Source organism: Portunus trituberculatus, chromosome 35 (genome assembly GCF_017591435.1).
Source record: "Portunus trituberculatus isolate SZX2019 chromosome 35, ASM1759143v1, whole genome shotgun sequence".
Lineage (NCBI taxonomy): Eukaryota > Metazoa > Arthropoda > Malacostraca > Decapoda > Portunidae > Portunus > Portunus trituberculatus.
Window position 1 is genome coordinate 17,284,085 of NC_059289.1, and position 21,503 is coordinate 17,305,587.

Genomic DNA, 21,503 nt, shown 5'->3' on the forward strand with positions numbered 1-21,503 from the left:
ACATTGAATTCCATTTCCCACTTCTTACTCCATTCCCAGATCTTATTTAGGTCTTCTTGCAGTATTTCACAATCCTCCTTTTGGTTTATAACTCTGCACAGTTTCATATCGTCCACAAACAGATTTATGTAGCTGTTCACTCCTTCTGGCATGTCGTTAATATAAATGAGTGTACATGCACCAAACAGGACCTACAGCTACATGCTACTGTTTCCCATCCTCCTCTCTCTCTCTCTCTCTCTCTGTCAAGGTTGTGTTAAGGGAAGCATCTAGTTTGGAGACCGAAAAAATATGAAAAATCAAAATTTTTGGGAAAAAAAAAGTGGTAGGTATACACGTTAGCTATCATTTCACAAAGTTTTATGGCAAAACATGCACTGGTTTCCATTTAAATTCCATTTAAAGGTCCTGTACTCAATCACATGCATTTGTTTACATCAGCAGAATCAGTTTTTTTTTTTTCACTCAAAATTTAAAAAAAAAAAAAAAAAAAAAAAAATCCTAACTATTTTTGTGTGTGTGTATAGGTGGCATCAACCAAGGCCACCAGTGAGAATCAGTAAGGGAAAAGCTATGACAAATAGAAATTGTCACTACGTCTCTTGCTACCCACCTTTCACTCTGCTAAACAGCACGTAATTTAGCAACTGCATCCTGCTTTTTACCTACTGCCAACCATAGGACGGGTGTCTAAGAGGAATAAGCAAAGGAAGGATGCCTGGAATATAAGAATGGAAGCTCAAAGAATAAAAAAAACAGCGTGCTGAACCTGACAGCTCAGATGCTCCAGTACACATCCTCGCATCACCCACCACCAACAACATCACCACTGCCACACCACTGCCTGCCACACCCACTCCACAGCCCACCACATATCACGCAGAACAAAGAAAAGGAAATGAAGAAGAAAAGCCTCATTACTCAATTAGAGAAGCTCTTCTACAAAATATTGAAAAAGAAAATGAAGATGTGGAAAGTGACGACAATATTGTCGTACTTACAAAAAAGGAGGCTGAAAAACCTACTTTCCTCTCGTTGTTCATGTCCAGATTCTGCCTTTGACTATAGTTTTCAGCCTGATGTATATGAGAACACCATAACCATGCACTGCACAACATGCAACTTAAAGAACACATCACAACAAGAAAAAGTGAGAGCTGGATGTCGCAAGAAAAGCATCTTCAGGACCACCATATCATTGACATGGGGGGGACTAGGAGTCTGATGTGCTTAGAAATACAACTGATTGTATTATGAGATTGTATAAAATAAAAAAAGAACATATAGTAAACCTGAATAAACTTCCTAGTGTGTTACAAGATCGAGATCGATCAATAAACTTTATCGGCCCATATCTCAAAACATAAGTCATTCCCCTTCTAAAATCTATTTTGAAGCCAATTTTAGCTTGATTTCAATCAAATAAAAATTAAAAGTAGAAGAATACTTCTGCATTCAATTCACATCACTGTTTCTCTTTAAATATGTGACCTGTAATTTTTTATTAATATTTTTTGGTAACAAAAATCCAGATTTTGAAAAAATAAACAAAAAACAAAAGCAGAAATGAAACATCTAACAACGTCAAAACATTTCATATCATAACATGTCTTAGCCACAGGAAATAATAATGCCAGAATAACACTCCTAAGTTTTAGTTGCAATTGCAATTGCATGCATGGCAAGGTTGGGGACTAGAATGGAGATGAATGTCTAATATTGATGTACATGTTGCCAATACTTCACAACAAAAAAATCAGAGTGATTCATGCAAAGTTACCAGATATATGGCAACACCGATCTAAGCCGGATGCTCCATTTAAAAAACGTGTTAGTCTGAGCAGTGAACGCCTCATTGTGTACCACACAGCCCTCGACCTGTGCCCCGACACTACTATATCCTCACAGGCAGAGACAAGGCAAAGACAGTGTGGCTCTTAAACTCAGCATCAGCCCAGTGGCAGCAGAAAGAACTTTTGACAATAGCAAGTGACAGCAGCGGCTCAGTCAACAGGCCGTGATGAAGTTAACTTATTTACAATTGGATTTTGATATGCAATGAAAAGCCAATTGGTTGATTTGACTACCTGTGATTTAGCTTGAGTGAGACAGCAAGGGTATCCTATCCCAACATTCAGGCTCCTTGTTCACCCAGCAGCAACCCCAGACACACGCCGCGGCGGAAGGTGACATTTACCTCACCGGCTCACTGGCTCTGTTCACCTCAGCATCTCCGCCGCGCTCATGTCTTTCCAAGGTTGTCACCAGTTTCACTTAAATCTATTCATATATTCAATTTTATATTTCACTGTGCATGCATGAATGACCTCTCTCTTTGATTACGTTACGTTAATTATTTTTGTGCAAATAATCAAGGTCATTGTACATTTGTCAATGAGAAACAATACTAAAATTAAGTTATAATCTACCCTTCCCATTCCTTGCTTTCCATTTCTACTTCCTGTATTTGCTAACACTCCTCTCTCTTCCCACCACAACTCTTCTCCTCCCCTCCCTCCCTCTCACCATCCCTCTCCCCCCATCCCTACAGCACCAACATATCTCCCAACTCCTCTTTTTCACCTCGCACTAATCCTCTATTATCCTCCACTAACTTTTACTATTCCTCCCACACCTGCTTTCCTTCCTATGTCTACCTAACAACTCCCTTCACCCCTTCCCCACCATCTGCCACCCTTGCCGCACCTCAGCATCACATTACCCTCCATACACTACCCATCACTTACACACCCCACCCTTGGCCCTCCCTCTCCTATTTCCCTCCTTTCCATCCTATTCCCTCTTATCCTCATTTTCCTTGTACCCATCCTATATCACCCCTATATCTATGTAACCACTATTCTAACTCCTATTCTCAAACTCACTTTTCCCTTCCCCTAACATAGTTTTTTATAAGTATCTGATCTTTCTCAATTCCACCTATCAATTCCTTTCACCTTTCATTTTTTTACACACCACTTTCAATCCATATCCTTTTCTAATCTTTCTTATCCTAGCTGTTCCTACCCTTCTTTTTGCGACCCTATCAGAGGCTCACGGAACCTACTGGAGATAACAAGACGTCCAGCGGTGGCAGAGAGGCGGGTCTCCTGGGTGAGACGGTGAATGGTGCGGCATTTGTAGCTCTTGAAGCTGTCCTCGGGACTAACGGAACGGATGTGCAGCTCACCAGAGGGAAGCACCAGGTATTTGCCATCTATAGAGGTGACACATAGGCGGAGATTAGAAAGTGGTCAATAGCATGTTAATATGGAGACCCAGACATGAAGATGAGTGTGCTAAAGGGTCAGCTCCAATGTGGTGGTACTGACTCTCCATTGGACCTTGATTGCTGGGGTAGGCTGACTCACTCTCTCTCCCCCTGTCTCTCTGTCTTCCTGTATTCTCATGGATGGTTTATTGTGGCTGTTTTGAGATTCATTTTTTGTTTGTTGAAGGTTAATATTTTTATGTAAACTTAATTTGTGTTAATTTAAAACTATTTTAGTAATGTGAATTATGTGTGTTTGCAAATAATATTGAAAAAAGATGGCTGAACTTCTACATTTTTCTGCTCCTGTAAGTAGATGAATTGTTATGCCAACATTTACTGATTCTTATCTGACTTTAAGATAAATCTTAGTATTAGTTTTGAGATCACTGGAGTTGAAAACTTACTTTAAATGAGATTTTTAACCTTTCATGGAACCAATATTTAAATCATTAGCAATTAAACCATAACAGCCTTTAAGAATTCAGAGTGATTTATGAAGGGGAAGTCGTGTCTTACAAACTTGTTGAGCTTTTATAGTAGGGTTTATGAGGCAGCAGATAAAAATGATAATTATGACATTCTATACTTAGATTTTAGTAAAGCCTTTGACAAGGTACCTCACCAAAGGCTCTTAAAAAGGTTAAAGCACACGGTAAAGAAGGTAGAATATTAGACTGAATTAAAGCGTGGTTAGATGACAGGCAACAAAGGGTAGTAATTAATGGATCTAATTCCAAGTAGGGAGAAGTAGTTAGTGGGGTGCCACGGGGCTCAGTTTTAGGGCCATTATTATTTCTAATATATATCAACGACTTGGATAGTGGAATTAATAGTGACATTAGTAAATTTGCAGACGATACAAAGATAAGTACATTAATTAGGTCCGATTCGGATGCCATGGCCTTGCAGGCAGACTTGGATAGCATGAAAGAATGGACAGATAGATGGCAAATGCAGTTCAATATTAGCAAGTGCAGGGTACTGAGTGTAGGTAGAGATAATCCAAGCAATAGGTACACGACAGATAACGTGGCACTAGGAAGTTCCAAGTATGAGAAAGATTTACGAGTCATAGTTACCTCTGATCTTGGTACAAAGAAGCAATGTCTTGAGGCCAGAAATAAGGTGAATAGAGTATTAGGATTAATTTTTAGAAGTGTTAAAAGCAGGAGTTCTGAAGTAATACTAAAATTATACTTGGCGCTGGTCAGGCCACATCTTGATTAAGCGGTACAATTCTGGTCCCCACATTTCAGGAAGGACATAGCTGTGTTGGAGTCAGTGCAAAGGAGGATGACTAAAAAGATACAGGGATTGAGGGATATTCCCTATGAAGAGAGACTGAAAAAAACTCAATTTGCATTCCTTAGAGAGATGTAGGGTAAGAGGAGACCTGATAGAAGTATTCAAGTAGTATAAGGGTTTGAACAAAGGGGACATGAATGTAGTTCTTAGGATCAATAGCAGGGACAGAACCAGAAATAATGGATTTAAACTTGAAAAATTCAGATTTAAGAGAGAAATGGGAAAAAAATGGTTTTCAAACAGTGGTTGATGAGTGTACCAGTCTCAGTGGTCATGTAGTCAGGACTGAGTCAATAGCGAGCTTTAAAAGAAAGTTAGATAGGTTCATGGATGGGGATGATAGATGGAATTAGGTAGCTTAAGCACACAGGAACTGCCTTGTATAGGCCTGGCGGCCTCTTGCAGCTTCCCTCTTTTCTTATTTTCTTCTTATGTGAGCCAAGCAACACCCACCGCAGCACTCAGCCACGCCCTGCCAGTTCCACGGGAGAGGCAGCACCTGCCACACACAAACAAATAGACACCCACACACCACACATCCACCTTCCAGCAGAAATACAAAAAAGGGAACCTTGTGAGATGTGTCTTAATAAGGCCCGAGACATGTGCAAACCCTTCCCTCCATCCCCTTCCTGCTGGCCCTGCCCACTCTACCTCCCACTGCCTCCCAGCCCCACCCATGTCGTCCTTCATACTCTGCCCACATCCATCTTGGTGTAGGCAGGCCGGGAGGCTTTAGGAGGCTGGGGCAGACGAGCATGGCAGGGAGGCACACCCCTGAACCGCGACATAAAGTTAAGCTGGATGTGTGGTGAGAAAAAGACAACATAAGCTTAAAGTAAGATGTACATATGTGTGTTCTGAGGGAAGTGTTAGCCCAGCTGAGTCAGTGAGGGGGACCACACTACTGACGAGGTGACTGTTGGTGTCACGTTACTACTCCAGACTGTACTGAAGAAAATGGAAGGGAGGGTAGTGTTGTGGAGCACCGGCCCAGCCCATGACTCAGCATGGCTACACACTCACCCACAGCCTTAGATCTACACTCATAACATTCACATTCAACAGCAAGAACAATCAATGCAAGTCCCTTTACGATATTTGACTCTTACTTTACTTTGTCAGATCTGTATAAAAACATGAATCTTGTTCAGTTAATTTACTTTCTTGTAAAAATATTCAATTCAACTACAAGTAACATCAATTTTCTTCATTATAAGTCTAAAAACAATTTACTGCATTTCAACTTCTTCAATATGCAAATCTCCAAATAATCAACAAAACTATTATCTTATTCCTAGCAACTTGCAGCATTTAAATAAATAGACCCAGCCTCCACTCAAAGCACAGTATACTTATTCTAGAAGCAGACATAAGTAGTAGTTAGACAAGAGAACACCACCACTGGCCAGACAAAGGCTGGACAGGTGGGCAGCAGGTGAGGTGATAATGAGGCAGCAGGAGACACTGGCGTAGACAGATGCTGTTTGTTATTCAAGGCGAAATTCAGCGATGACCCGAGGCTGCCACAGGGCGCCAGTGACTCCTCGCCGCCACAAGGAAGTGATTAGTAATGAGTGTGGAGCTTGCAGGGTGAGGGGGGTTGGTGCTTCCTCACTCCGGTGCTGCATCACTGCTGCTGCCCCACCGACCCGCACTGCACCCCACAATGGTAGTACAAGGAGGGAAGGTCAAGCAGTGGCACAAGATAATGGTAACACACAGGTAAGAACAGCCCCAAGCAGGCATGCCGGGGAGGGGAGGAAGGTGAGGTATGGATCGGTTCTGACATCACCAGCTTCCCGCCACACCACTTCCGCCCACCGCACTTGCACCCACCCCCCCTCCCCCCCACCATCACCGGCCAGGACTTGCTTGAGACTGGAGAATCAGGAAACACAATGGCAAAACAGTCAGCAGGAGTCAAGGGAAATGTGACCCTGAGTCTGGCCATGACACGCCAGCAAGGCCACACAGGTGACACACGTGTCGGTACAGACACACAGGGCAACGCAACAAGCTTATCACAATAAGGTAGTGAACCGCTGCCCACAAATCCTGGAAAAGGGCAACATCTGGGCATCCTCCACCTGCAGGGAACAAAGGGCATATCCTCGGGTGCATTCTTCCCTTCCCTTACTGTACCACACACACTCAAAGCTGCCAGCCTTAGTGCCTCGAGACACCAGTACTTGGCCAGGAGGAAAGAGAAGGAAGAGCAAAAGGATGAGGAGGAAGGCAGCAGTAGAAAGGGTACCGTAGTCGTGTGAGGGATAGTAGGCCATGCCGTCACTAGTGAGCCAGGCCTGCACAGTGACGAAGTCAGCAACGAAGGATGGGATGGAGCACTTGAGGATGGCCGTGTTGCCCTGGATGACAAACTCATTGCTGACTTGTGTCTCATATGGCTGAGCCACCACTGTAAATATATAGATGGATAGTGACCATTAGCGATTATTACAGTTACAGAAGGCAAGGAAGATATGATCCGTCAACAAGTTTTCTAAAAATAATTGTAAATGTCTTAAAACATAGCAAGGCATGAAACACACAAAACATTCATATATACAAACTAACACATGAAACACCTAAAGTAAATTAAGCTACTTCACACATAAATGCTAAAAACATATTATCCTAAGATATGACAAGATGGGTGCCATAAATGTTAAACTGAAGCAATCAAGGGATGAATGCCACGCTGAAGATAGGGATGAATCATACAAAGGAGACCGATTAAATTATAGAAAGGCTGATATTGAGACTCTCAAGAACTATTTCAAATATGCTAACTGAGAGGATATAGAAAACTCTGAGGGGGTGCAAGAGAAATATAACTTATTTTTGGAAATATACAAAACAGGAGTCAGGGAATATGTCCCAAAATATAGACCTAAGGTAGAAGGAAAGAAAGATTGGTTTAATGCAAAGTGTGCCAGGGCAAAGGAAAAAAGGGATGGAGCATGGAAAAGAATAGAAATGCAGTAAATAAGGTAAACTTCAAGATAGCAAGAAATGAATATATTAAAGTGAGGAAGGAAGAGGAGAGGATCTATGAAAAGGACATAGTTGCAAAATGCGAAGAGAAACCGAAATTGTTCTACAGATTCATAAATAGAAAAATAAGACAAAAAGAAACAGTAAAAAGGTTAATAGGAGAAAATAGGATGGTGGAGATCCTAAAAATATGGCATAACTGTTAAATAATAAGTTCCAGGAGGTCTTTACTAAGGAATCCAAATTTGAAAGACCACAGGGTAATAGAGAGACCATCTATATGGAAGACATTAAAATAGCCAAGCTTGAAATAAAAGAATTAATGAAAGAACTGGATGAAGAAAAGGCAATGAGACCGGATGAAGTCTCAAGCAGAATGCTGAAAGAATGTAGGGAAGAACTAGCAAGTCCTATACACAACATCATAAAATGCTCAATAGAAAATGGAACAGCACCAGTAGAATGGAAAAGAGCTGAGGTGGTTCCTATACATAAGAGCGGAAGGAAGGAAGAACCTTTAAATTACAGACCAGTATCACTAACTAGTGTAATATGCAAGATGTGTGAAAAAATAATAAAGAAACAATGGATCGAGTTCCTTGAAGACAACAAATTAATATCAAATAGCCAATTTGGTTTTAGAAAAAGACGGTCATATGTAATTAATTTATTGAGTTTCTATTCTAGAATAGTTGATAGAGTACAAGAGGGAGAGGGATGGGTTGCCTGTATTTATTTGGATTTAAAAAAGACGTTTGACAAAGTGCCACATGCAAGATTACTATGGAAGTTAGAGGAGAAGGGTGGCTTAAAAGGAAGCACATTGAGATGGAGAGAAAATTATTTGAAGGGGTGAGAAATAAGGACGGTAGTTAAAGATATGAAGTCCAAGTGGAGAGCAGTAGAAAGCGGAGTGCCACAGGGGTCAGTATTGGCACCAATACTTTTTCCTCATTTATATTAATGACATGCCAGAAGGAGTGAACAGCTACATAAATCTGTTTGCAGATGATACAAAACTGTGCAGAGTTATAAAGCAAAAAGAGGATTGTGAAATACTGCAAGAAGACCTAAATAAGATCTGGAAATGGAATAAAAAGTGGGAAATGGAATTCAATGTGAACAAAAGGCATGTCATGGATATGGGAAAGAGTGAAAGACGACCAGTGGGAATCTATAAGATGGGAGATGGAGTAGAACTAGAGAAAGTAAAAAAGGAAAAGGACTTAGAAGTGACGATGGAAGAAAACAATCAAGCGGTAAGCCATATTGATAGAATTTTTAGAGAAACATAATTTGCTAAGGAATATTGGAGTAGCATTTCACTATATGGACAAAGAAATGATGAAAAAATTGATAAGTACTATAATAAGATCCAGATTGGAATATGCAGGAGTAGTGTGGACCCCTCATAAAAAGAAACACATAAGGAAGTTGGAGACACTACAAAAAATGGCTACAAGAATGGTTCCAGAATTTGAAGGGATGACATATGAGGAGAGACTAAAGGCTATGGATCTACCAACCCTGGAACAAAGAAGGAAGAGAGGAGATCTGATACAGAATGGACCAAGTGGATAATGAGAAACTGATCCTGAGAGAAGAATATGACATTAGAAGCACAAGATCGCATAGTAAAAAGCTGAGAAAAGGAAGATGTCTCAGAGATGTTAAAAAATATAGTTTCCTGCAAAGATGTATTGAGACGTGGAACAGTTTAAATGAAGAAGTAGTGTCTGCAACGAGTATGCATACTTTTAAAGTAAGATTGGATAAGTGTAGGTATGGAGACAGGGCCACACGAGCATAAAGCCCAGGCCCTGTAAAACTACAACTAGGTAAATACACACACTAGCAAGTCCTATATACATCATAAAATGCTCAATAGAAAATGGAACAGTGCCAATGGAGTGGAAAAGAGCTGAGGTGGTTCCCATATATAAGAGCGGAAGGAAGGAAGAACCTTTAAATTACAGACCGGTATCACTAACTAGTGTAATATGCAAAATGTGTGAAAAAGTAATAAAGAAGCAAGGGATTGAGTTTCTTGAAGACAACAAATTATTATTAAATAGCCAATTTGGTTTTAGAAAAGGTTGGTCATGTGTAACAAATTTATTGAGTTTCTACTCTAGAATAGTTGATAAAGTACAAAAGAAAGAGGGATGGATTGACTGTATTTATTTAGATTTAAAAAAGACATTTGATAAAGTACCACATGGAAGATTACTATGGAAGTTAGAGGAGAAGGGTGGCTTAAAAGGAAGCACGTTGAGATAGATGAAAAATTACGTGAAGGGGAGAGAAATAAGGACGATAGTTAAAGATATGAAGTCCAAGCGGAGAGCAGTAGACAGCGGAGGGCCAATACTTTTTCTCGTATATATAAATGACATGCCAGAGGGAGTTAACAGCTACATAAATCTGTTTGCGGACGATGCGAAACTGTGCAGAGTCATTAAACAAAAAGAGGATTGTGAAATACTACAGGAAGACTTAAACAAGATCTGGAAATGGAGTAAAAAATGGGAGAAGGAATTCAATGTGGACAAAAGCCATGTCATGGAAATGGGAAAAAGTGAAAGACGACCAGTGGGAACCTATAAGATGAGAGATGGAGTAGAACTAGAAAAAGTAAAAAAGGAAAAGAACTTGGGAGTGACAATGGAAGAAAACAATCAACCGGTAAGCCATATTGATAGAATTTTCAAAGAGACGTATAATTTGCTAAGAAATATTGGATTAGCAATTCACTATATGGACAAAGAAATGATGAAGAAATTGATAAGTACTAAAATAAGACCCAGATTGGAATATGCAGGAGTTGTGTGGAACCCCCATAAAAAGAAACACATAAGAAAATTGGAGAGACTACAAAAAATGGCTGCAAGAATGGTTCCAGAATTTAAAGGGATGACATATGAGGAGAGACTAAAAGCTATGGATCTACCAACCCTGGAACAGAGATACAAGTTTATAAATTGATTAACAGAATGGATCAAGTGGATAATGAGAAACTAATCCTGAGAGAAGAATATGACATTAGAAGCACAAGATCGCATAGTAAGAAACTGAGGAAGGGAAGATGTCTGAGAGATGTGAAAAAATTTAGTTTCCCACAAAGATGTGTCAAGACTTGGAACAGTTTGAGTGAGGAAGTGGTGTCAGCAAAGAGTGTACATAGTTTTAAAGAAAAATTGGATAAGTGTAGGGGCCACACGAGCATAAAGCTCAGGCCCTGTAAAACTACAACTAGGTAAATACAACTAGGTAAATACACACACAATACAAAAAGTGTAATCGTATTTGGACTAAAAGAAAAAAAATATAAAATATAAACCAAGAAGAGAAAAAGAAATGAAACCAGTCAAAGACCTACTAAAAAATCTATACGACGAAGATAGGCAGAACTTAGAAGAGGAAGTAGAAGAAATACACAGAATGGGACCATATCAAGAAGGAACAACGAGACCAATTAAAATACTACTAAAATCACAAGCAGCAACAGAAGAAATATCATATAGAACAACTAAACTCAGAGAAACAGAAGGTTGCAAGGATATCTATATGAAAAAAAATAGAAATGAGGAAGAAAGGAAGAGATACAATGAACTGGCGGCAGCACTAAGGGAAAAAAAAATAATGAAAGGTCAGAGGAGTGATAAAAAATGCATTTTTTTTTGGAAAATTCTAGGAGACAGGATAAGAAAATTGTATATAAAAGAGAAGGAAGAGGAAAAAGTGGAACAAATTTAACTAAAAGTGATAAAGGCAAGAGACTAAAAATGATGTATACGAACGTAGACGGGGTTTTATCAAGTAAATTAGAATTAAGAGATTATATAAAGAAAGAAAACGGGATATTGTATGCCTGGCTGAAACAAAACTAAATGAGGCAATCAAAATAGACTTGGATAATAGGTATAATGTATGGAGGAGAGACAGAGTGGGTAAAGGAGGAGGAGTCATGATAATGTTAAGGAAGGAGATGGTGATAAACCAAGTAGAATGTGGGGAAGGAAAAGCAGAAGTACTGTATGTTAAGATGCATATTAATAAAAAAGAGTTAACAATCATTGTAACATGTGCCACCAAAAACAAATTCATGGACCAATCAAGAATATAAAGATGTGATAGATGACACAATAAAGAGTCTAATGAGAATCATTAAAGAAAGGAGAACAGTTATATTAGTAGGAGATTTCAACTGTAAAGAAGTGGACAGGGAAAATTATGAAAGTAGTATGAGGGAAGAAGCCTGGGGAAAATGATTCCTGAACTTAATGATAGATAATATGATGGACCAAAGAGTAAAGGAAAACACAGGATTGAGAGGAAAAGACAACTTGCCATCGAGATTGGACCTAATTTTCAGAAGGGGTATACAAATGAATGATGATATAAGATATAAGTGCCCCTTGGGAAAGAGTGACCATGTAATATTAGAAATGGATATAAAAGAGGAAAAGGAAGATATAGAAGATACATACAAAGGAGACCCGATTAAATTACAGAAAGGCTGGTATTGAGAATTTCGAGAACTACTTCAAATACGTTAACTGGGAGGAGATGGAAAACTCAAAGACAGTGCAAGAGAAGTATAACTTATTTTTGGAAATATACAAAACAGGAGTCAGGGAATATGTCCCTAAATATAAACCTAAAGAAGAAGGAAAGAAAGATTGCTTTAATGTAAGGTGTGCTAGGGCTAAGGAGAAACAAGATGGAGCATGCAAAAGGTGGAGGAGAAATAGAAATCCAGTAAATAAGGAAAACTTCAAGGCAGCAAGAAATGAATATGTTAAGGTGAGGAAGGATGAGGAAAGGAATTATGAAAAGGACATTGTCGAAAAATGTAAGGAGCAACCAAAATTGTTCTACAGATTCATAAATGGAAAAATTAGGCAAAAAGAAACAATAGAAAGGTTAAAAGGAGAGAACGGAATAGTGGAAGACCCAAAAAGTATGGCAAAACTATTAAATAATAAATTTCAGGAAGTCTTTACTAAGGAATCCAAATTTGAAAGGCCACAGGGTAATAGAGGGACCATCTATATGAAAGAGGTTAAAGTAACAAAGCTTGAAATAAAAGAGTTAATGAAGGAATTGGATGAAGGGAAGGCAATGGGACTGGATGAAGTCTCAAGCAGAATACTGAAATAATGTAGGGAATTACTAGCACGTCCTATATACAACATCATAAAATGCTCAATAGAAAATGGAACAGTACCAGTAGAATGGAAAAGAGCTGAGGTGGTTCCCATATATAAGAGCAGAAGGAAGGAAGAACCCTTAAATTACAGACTGGTATCATTAACTAGTGTAATATGCAAGATGTGTGAAAGAATAATAAAGAAACAATGGATCGAGTTTCTTGAAGACAACAAAATATTATCAAATAGCCAATTTGGTTTTAGAAAAAGACAGTCATTCGTAACAAATTTACTGAGTTTCTACTCTAGAAGAGTTGATAGAGTACAAGAGAGAGAGGGATGGGTTGACTGTATTTATTTGGATTTAAAAAAGGCATTTGACAAAGTGCCACATGCAAGATTGATAGAATTTTTAGAGAAACATAATTTGCTAAGGAATATTGGATTAGCATTTCACTATATGGACAAAGAAATGATGAAGAAATTGATAAGTACTAAAATAAGACCTAGATTGGAATATGCAGGAGTTGTGTGGACCCCCCATAAAAAGAAACACATAAGGAAATTGGAGAGACTACAAAAAATGGCTACAAGAATGGTTCCAGAATTTAAAAGGATGACATATGAGAAGAGACTAAAAGCTATGGATCTACCAACCCTGGAACAGAAAAGAGAGAGAGGGGGTCTAATACAAGTTTATAAATTGATTAACGGAATGGATCAAGTGGATAATGAGAAACTAATCCTTAGAGAAGAATATGACATTAGAAGCACAAGATCACATAGTAAGAAACTGAGGAAGGGAAGATGTCAGAGAGATGCTAGTTTCCTGCAAAGATGTGTTGAGACTTGGAACAGTTTGAGTGAGGAAGTGGTGTCAGCAAAGAGTGTACATAGTTTTAAAGAAAAATTGGATAAGTGTAGATATGGAGACAGGGCCACATGAGCATAAAGCCCAGGCCCTGTAAAACTACAACTAGGTAAATACAAGTAGGTAAATACACACACAATAAAAAAAAGTGTAATCGTATTTGAACTAAAAGAAAAATATATAAAATATAGATCAAGAAGAGAAAAAGAAATTAAACCAGTCAAAGACCTACTAAAAAATCTAAACGACGAAGATAGGCAGAACTTGGAAGAGAAAGTAGAAGAAATAAACAGAATAGAACCATATCAAGAAGGAAAAACGAGACCAATTAAAAAACTACTAAAATCACAAGCAGCAACTGAAGAAATATTATATAGAACAACAAAACTTAGAGAAACAGAAGGCTGCAAGGATATCTATATAAAGAAAAATAGAAATGAGGAAGAAAGGAAGAGATACAATGAACTGGTAGCAGCGGTAAGGGAAAAAAATAATGAAAGGTCAGAAGAGGAAAAAAAAGGCATTTTTTTGGAGAATTCTAGGAGACAGGATAAGGAAATGGTATATAAACAAGAAGGAAGAGAAAAAAAGTGGAACAAGTTTAACTAAAAATGATAAAGGCAAAAGACTAAAAATGATGTATACGAACATAGACAGGGATTTATCAAGTAAATTAGAATTAAGAGATTACATAAAGAAAGAAAATCCTAATATTGTATGCCTGGCTGAAAAAAAACTAAATGAGGCAATCAAAATAAACTTGGATAATAGGTATAATGTATGGAGGAGAGACAGAGTGATTCATACAAAGGAGACCGATTAAATTACAGAAAGGCTGATATTGAGAATCTCAAGAACTATTTTAAAAACGTAAACTGGGAGGAAATGGAAAACTCAGAGACAATGCAAGAGAAGTATAATTCATTTTTGGAAATATACAAAACAGGAGTCAGGGAATATGTCCCAAAATATAGACCTAAAGAAGAAGGAAAAAAAAGATTGGTTTAATGCAAGGTGTGCTAGGGCAAAGGAGAAAAGAGATGGAGCATGGAAAAGGTGGAAGAGAAATAGAAATCCAGCAAATAAGGAAAACTTCAAGGCAGCGAGAAATGAATATGTTAAGGTGAGGAAGGAAGAGGAAAAGAACTTTGAAAAGGACATTGTCGAAAAATGTAAGGAACAACCAAAATTGTTCTATAGATTCATAAATGAAAAAATTAGGCAAAGAGAAACAAAAGAAAGGTTAAAAGGAGAGAACGGGATGATGGAAGACCCAAAAAGTATGGCAGAACTATTAAATAATAAATTCCAGGAGGTCTTTACTAAGGAATCTAAATTTGAAAGGCCACAGGGTAATAGAGAGACAGTCTATATGAAAGAGATTAAAGTAACCAAGCTTGAAATAAAAGAATTAATGAAGGAACTGGATGAAGAAAAGGCAATGGGACCAGATGAAGTCTCAGGCAGAATACTAAAAGAATGTAGGGAAGAACTAGCAAGTCCTATATACAACATCATAAAATGCTCAATAGAAAATGGAACAGTACCAGTAGAATGGAAGAGCTGAGGTAGTTCCCATATATAAGAGCGGAAGGAAGGAAGAACCTTTAAATTACAGACCGGAATCACTAACTAGTGTAATATGCAAGATGTGTGAAAGAATAATAAAGAAACAATGGATCGAGTTCCTTGAAGACAACAAATTAATATCAAATAGCCAATTTGGTTTTAGAAAAGGACGGTCTTGTGTAACTAATTTATTGAGTTTCTATTCTATAATAGTTGATAGAGTACAAGAGAGAGAGGGATGGGTTGACTGTATTTATTTGGATTTAAAAAAGGCATTTGACAAAGTGCCACATGCAAGATTACTATGGAAGTTAGAGGAGAAGGGTGGCTTAAAAGGAAGCACATTGAGATGGACAGAAAATTATTTGAGGGGGAGAGAAATAAGGACGGTAGTTAAAGAAATGAAGTCCAAGTGGAGAGCAGTAGAAAGTGGAGTGCCACAGGGGTCAGTATTGGCACCAATACTTTTCCTCATTTATATTAACGACATGCCAGAAGGAGTGAACAGTTACATAAATTTGTTTGCAGATGATACGAAACTGTGCAGAGTTATAAAGCAAAAAGAGGATTGTGAAATACTGCAAGAAGACCTAAATAAGATCTGGGAATTGAGTAAGAAGTGGGAAATGGAATTCAATGTGAACAAAAGCCATGTCATGGAAATGGGAAAGAATGAAAGACGACCTGTGGGAATCTATAAGATGGGAGATGGAGTAGAACTGGAGAAAGTAAAAAAGGAAAAGGACTTAGGAGTGATGATGGAAGAAAACAATCAACCATTAAGCCATATTGATAGAATTTTTAGAGAAACATATAATTTGCTAAGGAATATTGGAGTAGCATTTCACTACATGGACAAAGAAATGATGAAGAAATTGACAAGTACTACTATAATAAGACCCAGATTGGAATATGCAGGAGTAGTGTGGACCCCTCATAAAAAGAAACACATAAGGAAGTTGGAGAGACTACAAAAAATGGCTACAAGAATGGTTCCAGAATTTGAAGGGATGACATATGAGGAGAGACTAAAGGCTATGGATCTACCAACCATGGAACAAAGAAGGGAGAGAGGAGACCTGATACAAGTTTATAAATTGATCAACGGAATGGACCAAGTGGATAATGAGAAACTGATCTTGAGAGAAGAATATGTCATCCGAAGCATAAGATCGCATAGTTAAAAGCTGAGAGAAGGAAGATGTCTGAGAGATGTTAAAAAATATAGTTTCCCGCAAAGATGTACTGAGACGTGGAAAGGTTTAAATGAAGAAGTAGTGTCTGCAATGAGTGTGCATACTTTTAAAGTAAGATTGGATAAGTGTAGATATGGAGACGGGGCCACACGAGCATAAAGCCCGAGCCCTGCAAAACTACAACTAGGTAAAAACTAGGTAAATACACACACACACACACACACACACACCAGAGAGGACTGTATACTGCTACAGAAAGATTTAAATAAGATCTATGAATGGAGCAAGAAGTGGCAATTAGAGTTTAATGGCAAGAAATGTCACATAATGAACTAGGAAAGAGTAAGAGAAGACCAGTATGGAACTATCTGATGGGAGAGGAGCAAATAACTAAGACTATAGAGGAAAAGATCTTGGAGTGATCATACAAGAAAATCTGAGCCCTGATAAACACATAAATAAGATATTTGGACTATCATATAGGATGTTGACTAATATAAGAGTGGCATTTCATTACATGGATAAAGATATGATGAAAAAAATCATGACAATCATGATATGCCCAAGGCTGGAATATGCAGCAGTGGTATGGTCTCCAAGTTCTAAAAAATATATAAGAAAACTGGAAAGGATACAGTAGGTTGTTACAAAGATGGTGCCGGAATTAAAGTACCTCACATATGAAGAACGACTGAAGGAAATGGGACTGCCAACCTTACAAGATAGAAGAGAACGAGGGGACCTAATAACAATGTATAAGATAGTAAATGATATTGAAAAGATAGAGAAAGAAGACCTGGTGCTGTTGGCGGAAGAGGATGGAAGGACAAGAGGACATGAAAAGAAGATCAGGATGAGGCAGTGTGTGAAAGATGTTTGAAATACACCTTTCCACACGAACAGTGTAAAAATGGAATGCATTGGATAATGGAATTGTTGCAGCACATAGTGTGCATAACTTTAAAGAAAAATTAGATAAATGGAGATATGGAGACAGGACACTATGAGCCCCGCTCGAACCCTGTACAATACAACTAGGTAAATACACACACACGTTGAAACAAAACTACGAGAAGAGATCCATGTTAACTTTAAAGAAGAAGGACATAATACCTGAAGTAGAAACAGGAAGGATAAAGGGGAAGGAGTGCTAATAATGGTTTGTGATAATATATGTGTGGAGGATGTGCAATATGGAGAGGACAAAGTGGAAGTAATGGGAATAACAATCAAAACAGAGGAACTGAAGATAAAAATTATAGTTACATATGTTCCACCAAAGACTAATACATAGGGGAACAGAAAAACATAAAGATATCCAAAGAGAGGTGATAAAGTGCCTAGATAACATGAGACTTTAACTGCAAAATAGTAAACTGGAGACAGATGGATGTAATGGGTAATACTGGGCAGTGAAGCAAGGAAGTGTTACGGCTGACTACGGTTAATGCAATGGATCAGTGGGTGGAGGCATCAACAAGGTACAGGGTGGAAGAAGAACCATCATTGGTTGACCTAGTTTACACAAAGAAACCAGAGCCCCATCCAATCATACAATACTTTAGTCCAATGGGGAGAGATGATCATGTGACATTTGAGATGCAAGTTCAAGAGGAAGATGAGATAAGTTACAGAGATGACTATAAAGGAGAGAGATTAAATTATGCAAGAGCGAATTTTGAAAAATTAAGGATCTATTTTGCTGATATTGAGTGGAGAAATATAATGTACAGAAAGACAGTACAAGGAAATATGACATATTCTTACAGAAATATAATGAAGGAGTAAAAAAGTTTGTACCTGTTTATAGAGTTAAGAAAAAAATACATGCTTGGTACAATGCTAGATGTATATAAGCTAAAAAGGCAAAAGATAAAGTGTGGAAGAAACTCATAAAACAGAGAAATGACTATAACAGACAGCAGTACAAAGATGCCAGAAATGAATACATTAGAGTAAGGAGAGAGGAAGAAAGAAACTTTGAGAAAGATGTGGTGAATAAAAGCAAATACAAACCCAAACTTTTCTACAAGTTTATAAACGACAAAACAAAGAACAAGGAAACAATTGAAAAAATAATTAAAGAGAAGACATACCAAACAGAGAAGGAAATATGTGAAATAATGAATGAGAGCTTCAAAACGATGTTCACTGCAGATTAAGATTCCACAGAACCTACTAGGACATGGCATTGCCAAAGATTACAGGAGATTGCAGTGCACAAAGAGGATAGTGGAAGATTACTGGATAAGTTGGATAGTAGAAAAGCAGTGGGGCCAGATGATGTATCAGGCTGGGTATTAAAAGAATGTAAAGAGCAACTTCAGGAAGTCAATAGATCACGCAGGGATGCCACAGAACGCCCGACTTCCAATCTTTCTAAGATTTCCAATAAGGGCAGAGAAAATCTAGTAGTTTTCAATGCCTCAAAAACTCAATTCCTCCATCTATCAACTCAACACAACCTTCCAGACAACTATCCTCTCTTCTTGAATGACACTCAACTGTCTCCCTCTTCCACACTGAATATCCTCGGTCTATCCTTTACTCATAATCTTAACTCTTGCTAAAACAGCTTCTATGAAGTTAGGCATTCTGAGGCATTTTCACTAGTTTTTCTCACCCCTCAAACTGCTTACTCTATATAGGGGCCTTATCCGCCCCTGTATGGAGTACTCTTCGCATGTTTAGGGGGTTCCAGTCACACAGTTTTACTAGATAGGGTGGAATCAAAAGCTTTTCATCTCATCAACTCCCATCCTATGACTAACTGTCTTCAGCCTCTTTCTTCCTGCTAAAATGTTGCATCCCTTTCTATCTTTTATTGCTATTTTCATGCTAACTGTTCTACTGATCTTTCTAACTGCATGCCTAACCCTCCTCCTACAGCCTCGCTGCACAAGGTTTTCTTTTTCCTTTCATCCCTATTCTGTTCAACTCTCTAACACAAGAGTTAACCAGTACTCTCAGTCATTCATACCTTTCACTGGTAAACTCTGGAACTCCCTCACTGAATCTGTATTTCTGACTTCCTATGACTTGTCTTCTTTTAAGAGGGAGGTATTGAGCTATTTGCTCCCTAATTTTGGCTGATGTTTTTCCCTTTGTAGAGAGCCAGCACTCAAGTGGGCCTTTTTTTTTTATCTTTTCTTTTTTTTTGCCTTTGGCTGGCTCTTTTCCCTTAAAAAAAATAATAATAAAATAAACAAATTAAAAAATTAAACTATTGGATCCAATCTGGGAAATAATTACAAGTTCAATAAATGAAGGGAAAGTTCCACTAGAATAGAAGAGGGCGAACATAATACTGATATCTAAAGGAGGTAAGGCAACTGAACCACTAAACTTCAGACCAGTGTCACTTACAAGTGTCTTGGGTAAGTTGTGTGAAACAATTATCAAAGAAAAATGGGTTAACTTTCTGGAAGAGGAGCAAGTCATATCGAACAGACAATTTGGGTTCAGGACAGCGCGGTCATGTGTATCAAACTTATTAAGCTTCTACTCAAGTTATTGCAGGACTTGAAAACAGAGATGGATGGGTGGACGCACTATTAAAAAGGCTTTTGATAAGTCCCTCATGGAAGACAACTTTAGAAACTAGAGAACATAGGAGGACTGTGAGAAACTTTGCTAGAATGGACAAGAGATTATTTGAAGGATAGGAAAATGAAAACTGTGATCAGAGATACATACTCATCTTGGGGTAAAGTAACTACCAGAGTGCCACAAGGGTAAGTGTTAGCTCCCATTATGTTTCAGATTTATGTAAACAACATTCACATTGGGATAAACAGTTATATAAATTTATTTGCTGATGATGCAAAGCTGCTAAGAGTTACCAAAACCTGCTGTTGCAGGAAAATATAAACAAGATCTATGAGTGGAGTAAGAAGTGGAAATTGGAGTTTAATACCAAGAAATGTCACAAAATGGAACTAGGAAAGAGTTAGAGAAGACTATTTGATGGGAGAGGAACAAATAATCAAGACTTAAGAAGAAAAAGATCTGGGAGTGATCATACAGGAAAATCTGAGCTCCCAAAAATACATAAGCAAGATATTTGGACTATCATATAAAATGTTGACTAATATAAAAATAGCATTTCAATACTTGGCCAAAGATATGATGAAAAAAATAATCATAAGTATATGATGAAAAAATCATCAAAAGCATGATATGTCAAGGGCTAGAATATGCAGCAGTAGTATGGTCTCTGAGCTCTAAAAAGGATATAAGAAAATTGGAAAGGATATAGAAGATTCCTACAAAGATGGTGCCGGAATTAAACGACCTCACATATGAAGAACAACTGAAGAAAATGGGACTGCTAACCTTACAAGATAGAAGAGAACACGGGGACCTAATAACAATGTATAAGATAGTAAATGATATTGAAAAGTTAGACAAAGAAGACCTGGTACTGTTGATGGAAGAAGATGGAAGGACAAGAGGACATGAAAAGATCAGGATGAGGCAGTGTGTGAAGGATATTTGAAAATACAGTTTTCCACAAAGAAGTGTAAAAATGGAATGCATTGGATAATGGAATTGTCACAGCACATAGTGTGCATAACTTAAAGGAAAACTAGATAAACGGAAATATGGAGACAAGAAACTATGAACCTCACTCGAACCCTATACAACTAGGTAAATACAATTAGGTATATACACATACACACAGGGTCAGAGGAAGGCTTATAATACTTGCCTGTAGAAATAGTGAGTGAGTGAGATGAGAGCAAAAAGAGTGTAGCAGCTGTTTGTATGAAAGTTTTATTGTTCATGTGTGCCCTCTCTCTCTCTCTCATTAGTTATCAAAATCCCTCTTAACAGACATATATATACACACAAAGAGCAACACACCACCACCACAGCCACTAACCTAAACTAACTTAACCCAACCTAATGTACTGCCAGTGAAAAGAGGAACATTGCGACCTTACCTCCACGCACGTGGACATCGTGGGAGTGAATAGAGCCATGAGGGTTGGAGGCCTGACAGCGGTACACCTGGGCATGGACTTCCTGACGGTAATCCTTGGGTTGGAAGGGTGGGAACCTCAGAATGCCATTAGCGAGAACCTGCAAGAGGGAGGGAGAGACCGAGAGAAGTGGTTAGTCTTGTTGTTGTTGTT

General features: G+C 38.1%; 1 protein-coding gene across 2 annotated transcripts in view; it reads right to left on the reverse strand.

Moving 5' to 3' along the window:
• Positions 1 to 1,579: 1,579 nt before the first annotated feature.
• Positions 1,580 to 21,503, reverse strand: part of LOC123513217 (Down syndrome cell adhesion molecule-like protein Dscam2) — a 66,206-nt gene continuing 46,282 nt past the window's right edge. The window contains exons 4-7 of one of the 2 annotated variants that reach the window (XM_045270280.1): positions 21,312 to 21,450; positions 6,837 to 6,998; positions 3,068 to 3,217; positions 1,580 to 2,248 (exon numbers count right to left, since the gene is read on the reverse strand). In XM_045270280.1, coding sequence (XP_045126215.1) covers positions 2,220 to 2,248; positions 3,068 to 3,217; positions 6,837 to 6,998; positions 21,312 to 21,450 — 480 coding nt within the window. In that variant the 3' untranslated portion in view covers positions 1,580 to 2,219. Of the gene's footprint in view, positions 3,218 to 6,836; positions 6,999 to 21,311; positions 21,451 to 21,503 lie in introns of both variants that reach the window. The other variant, XM_045270279.1, reaches the window with a different exon arrangement.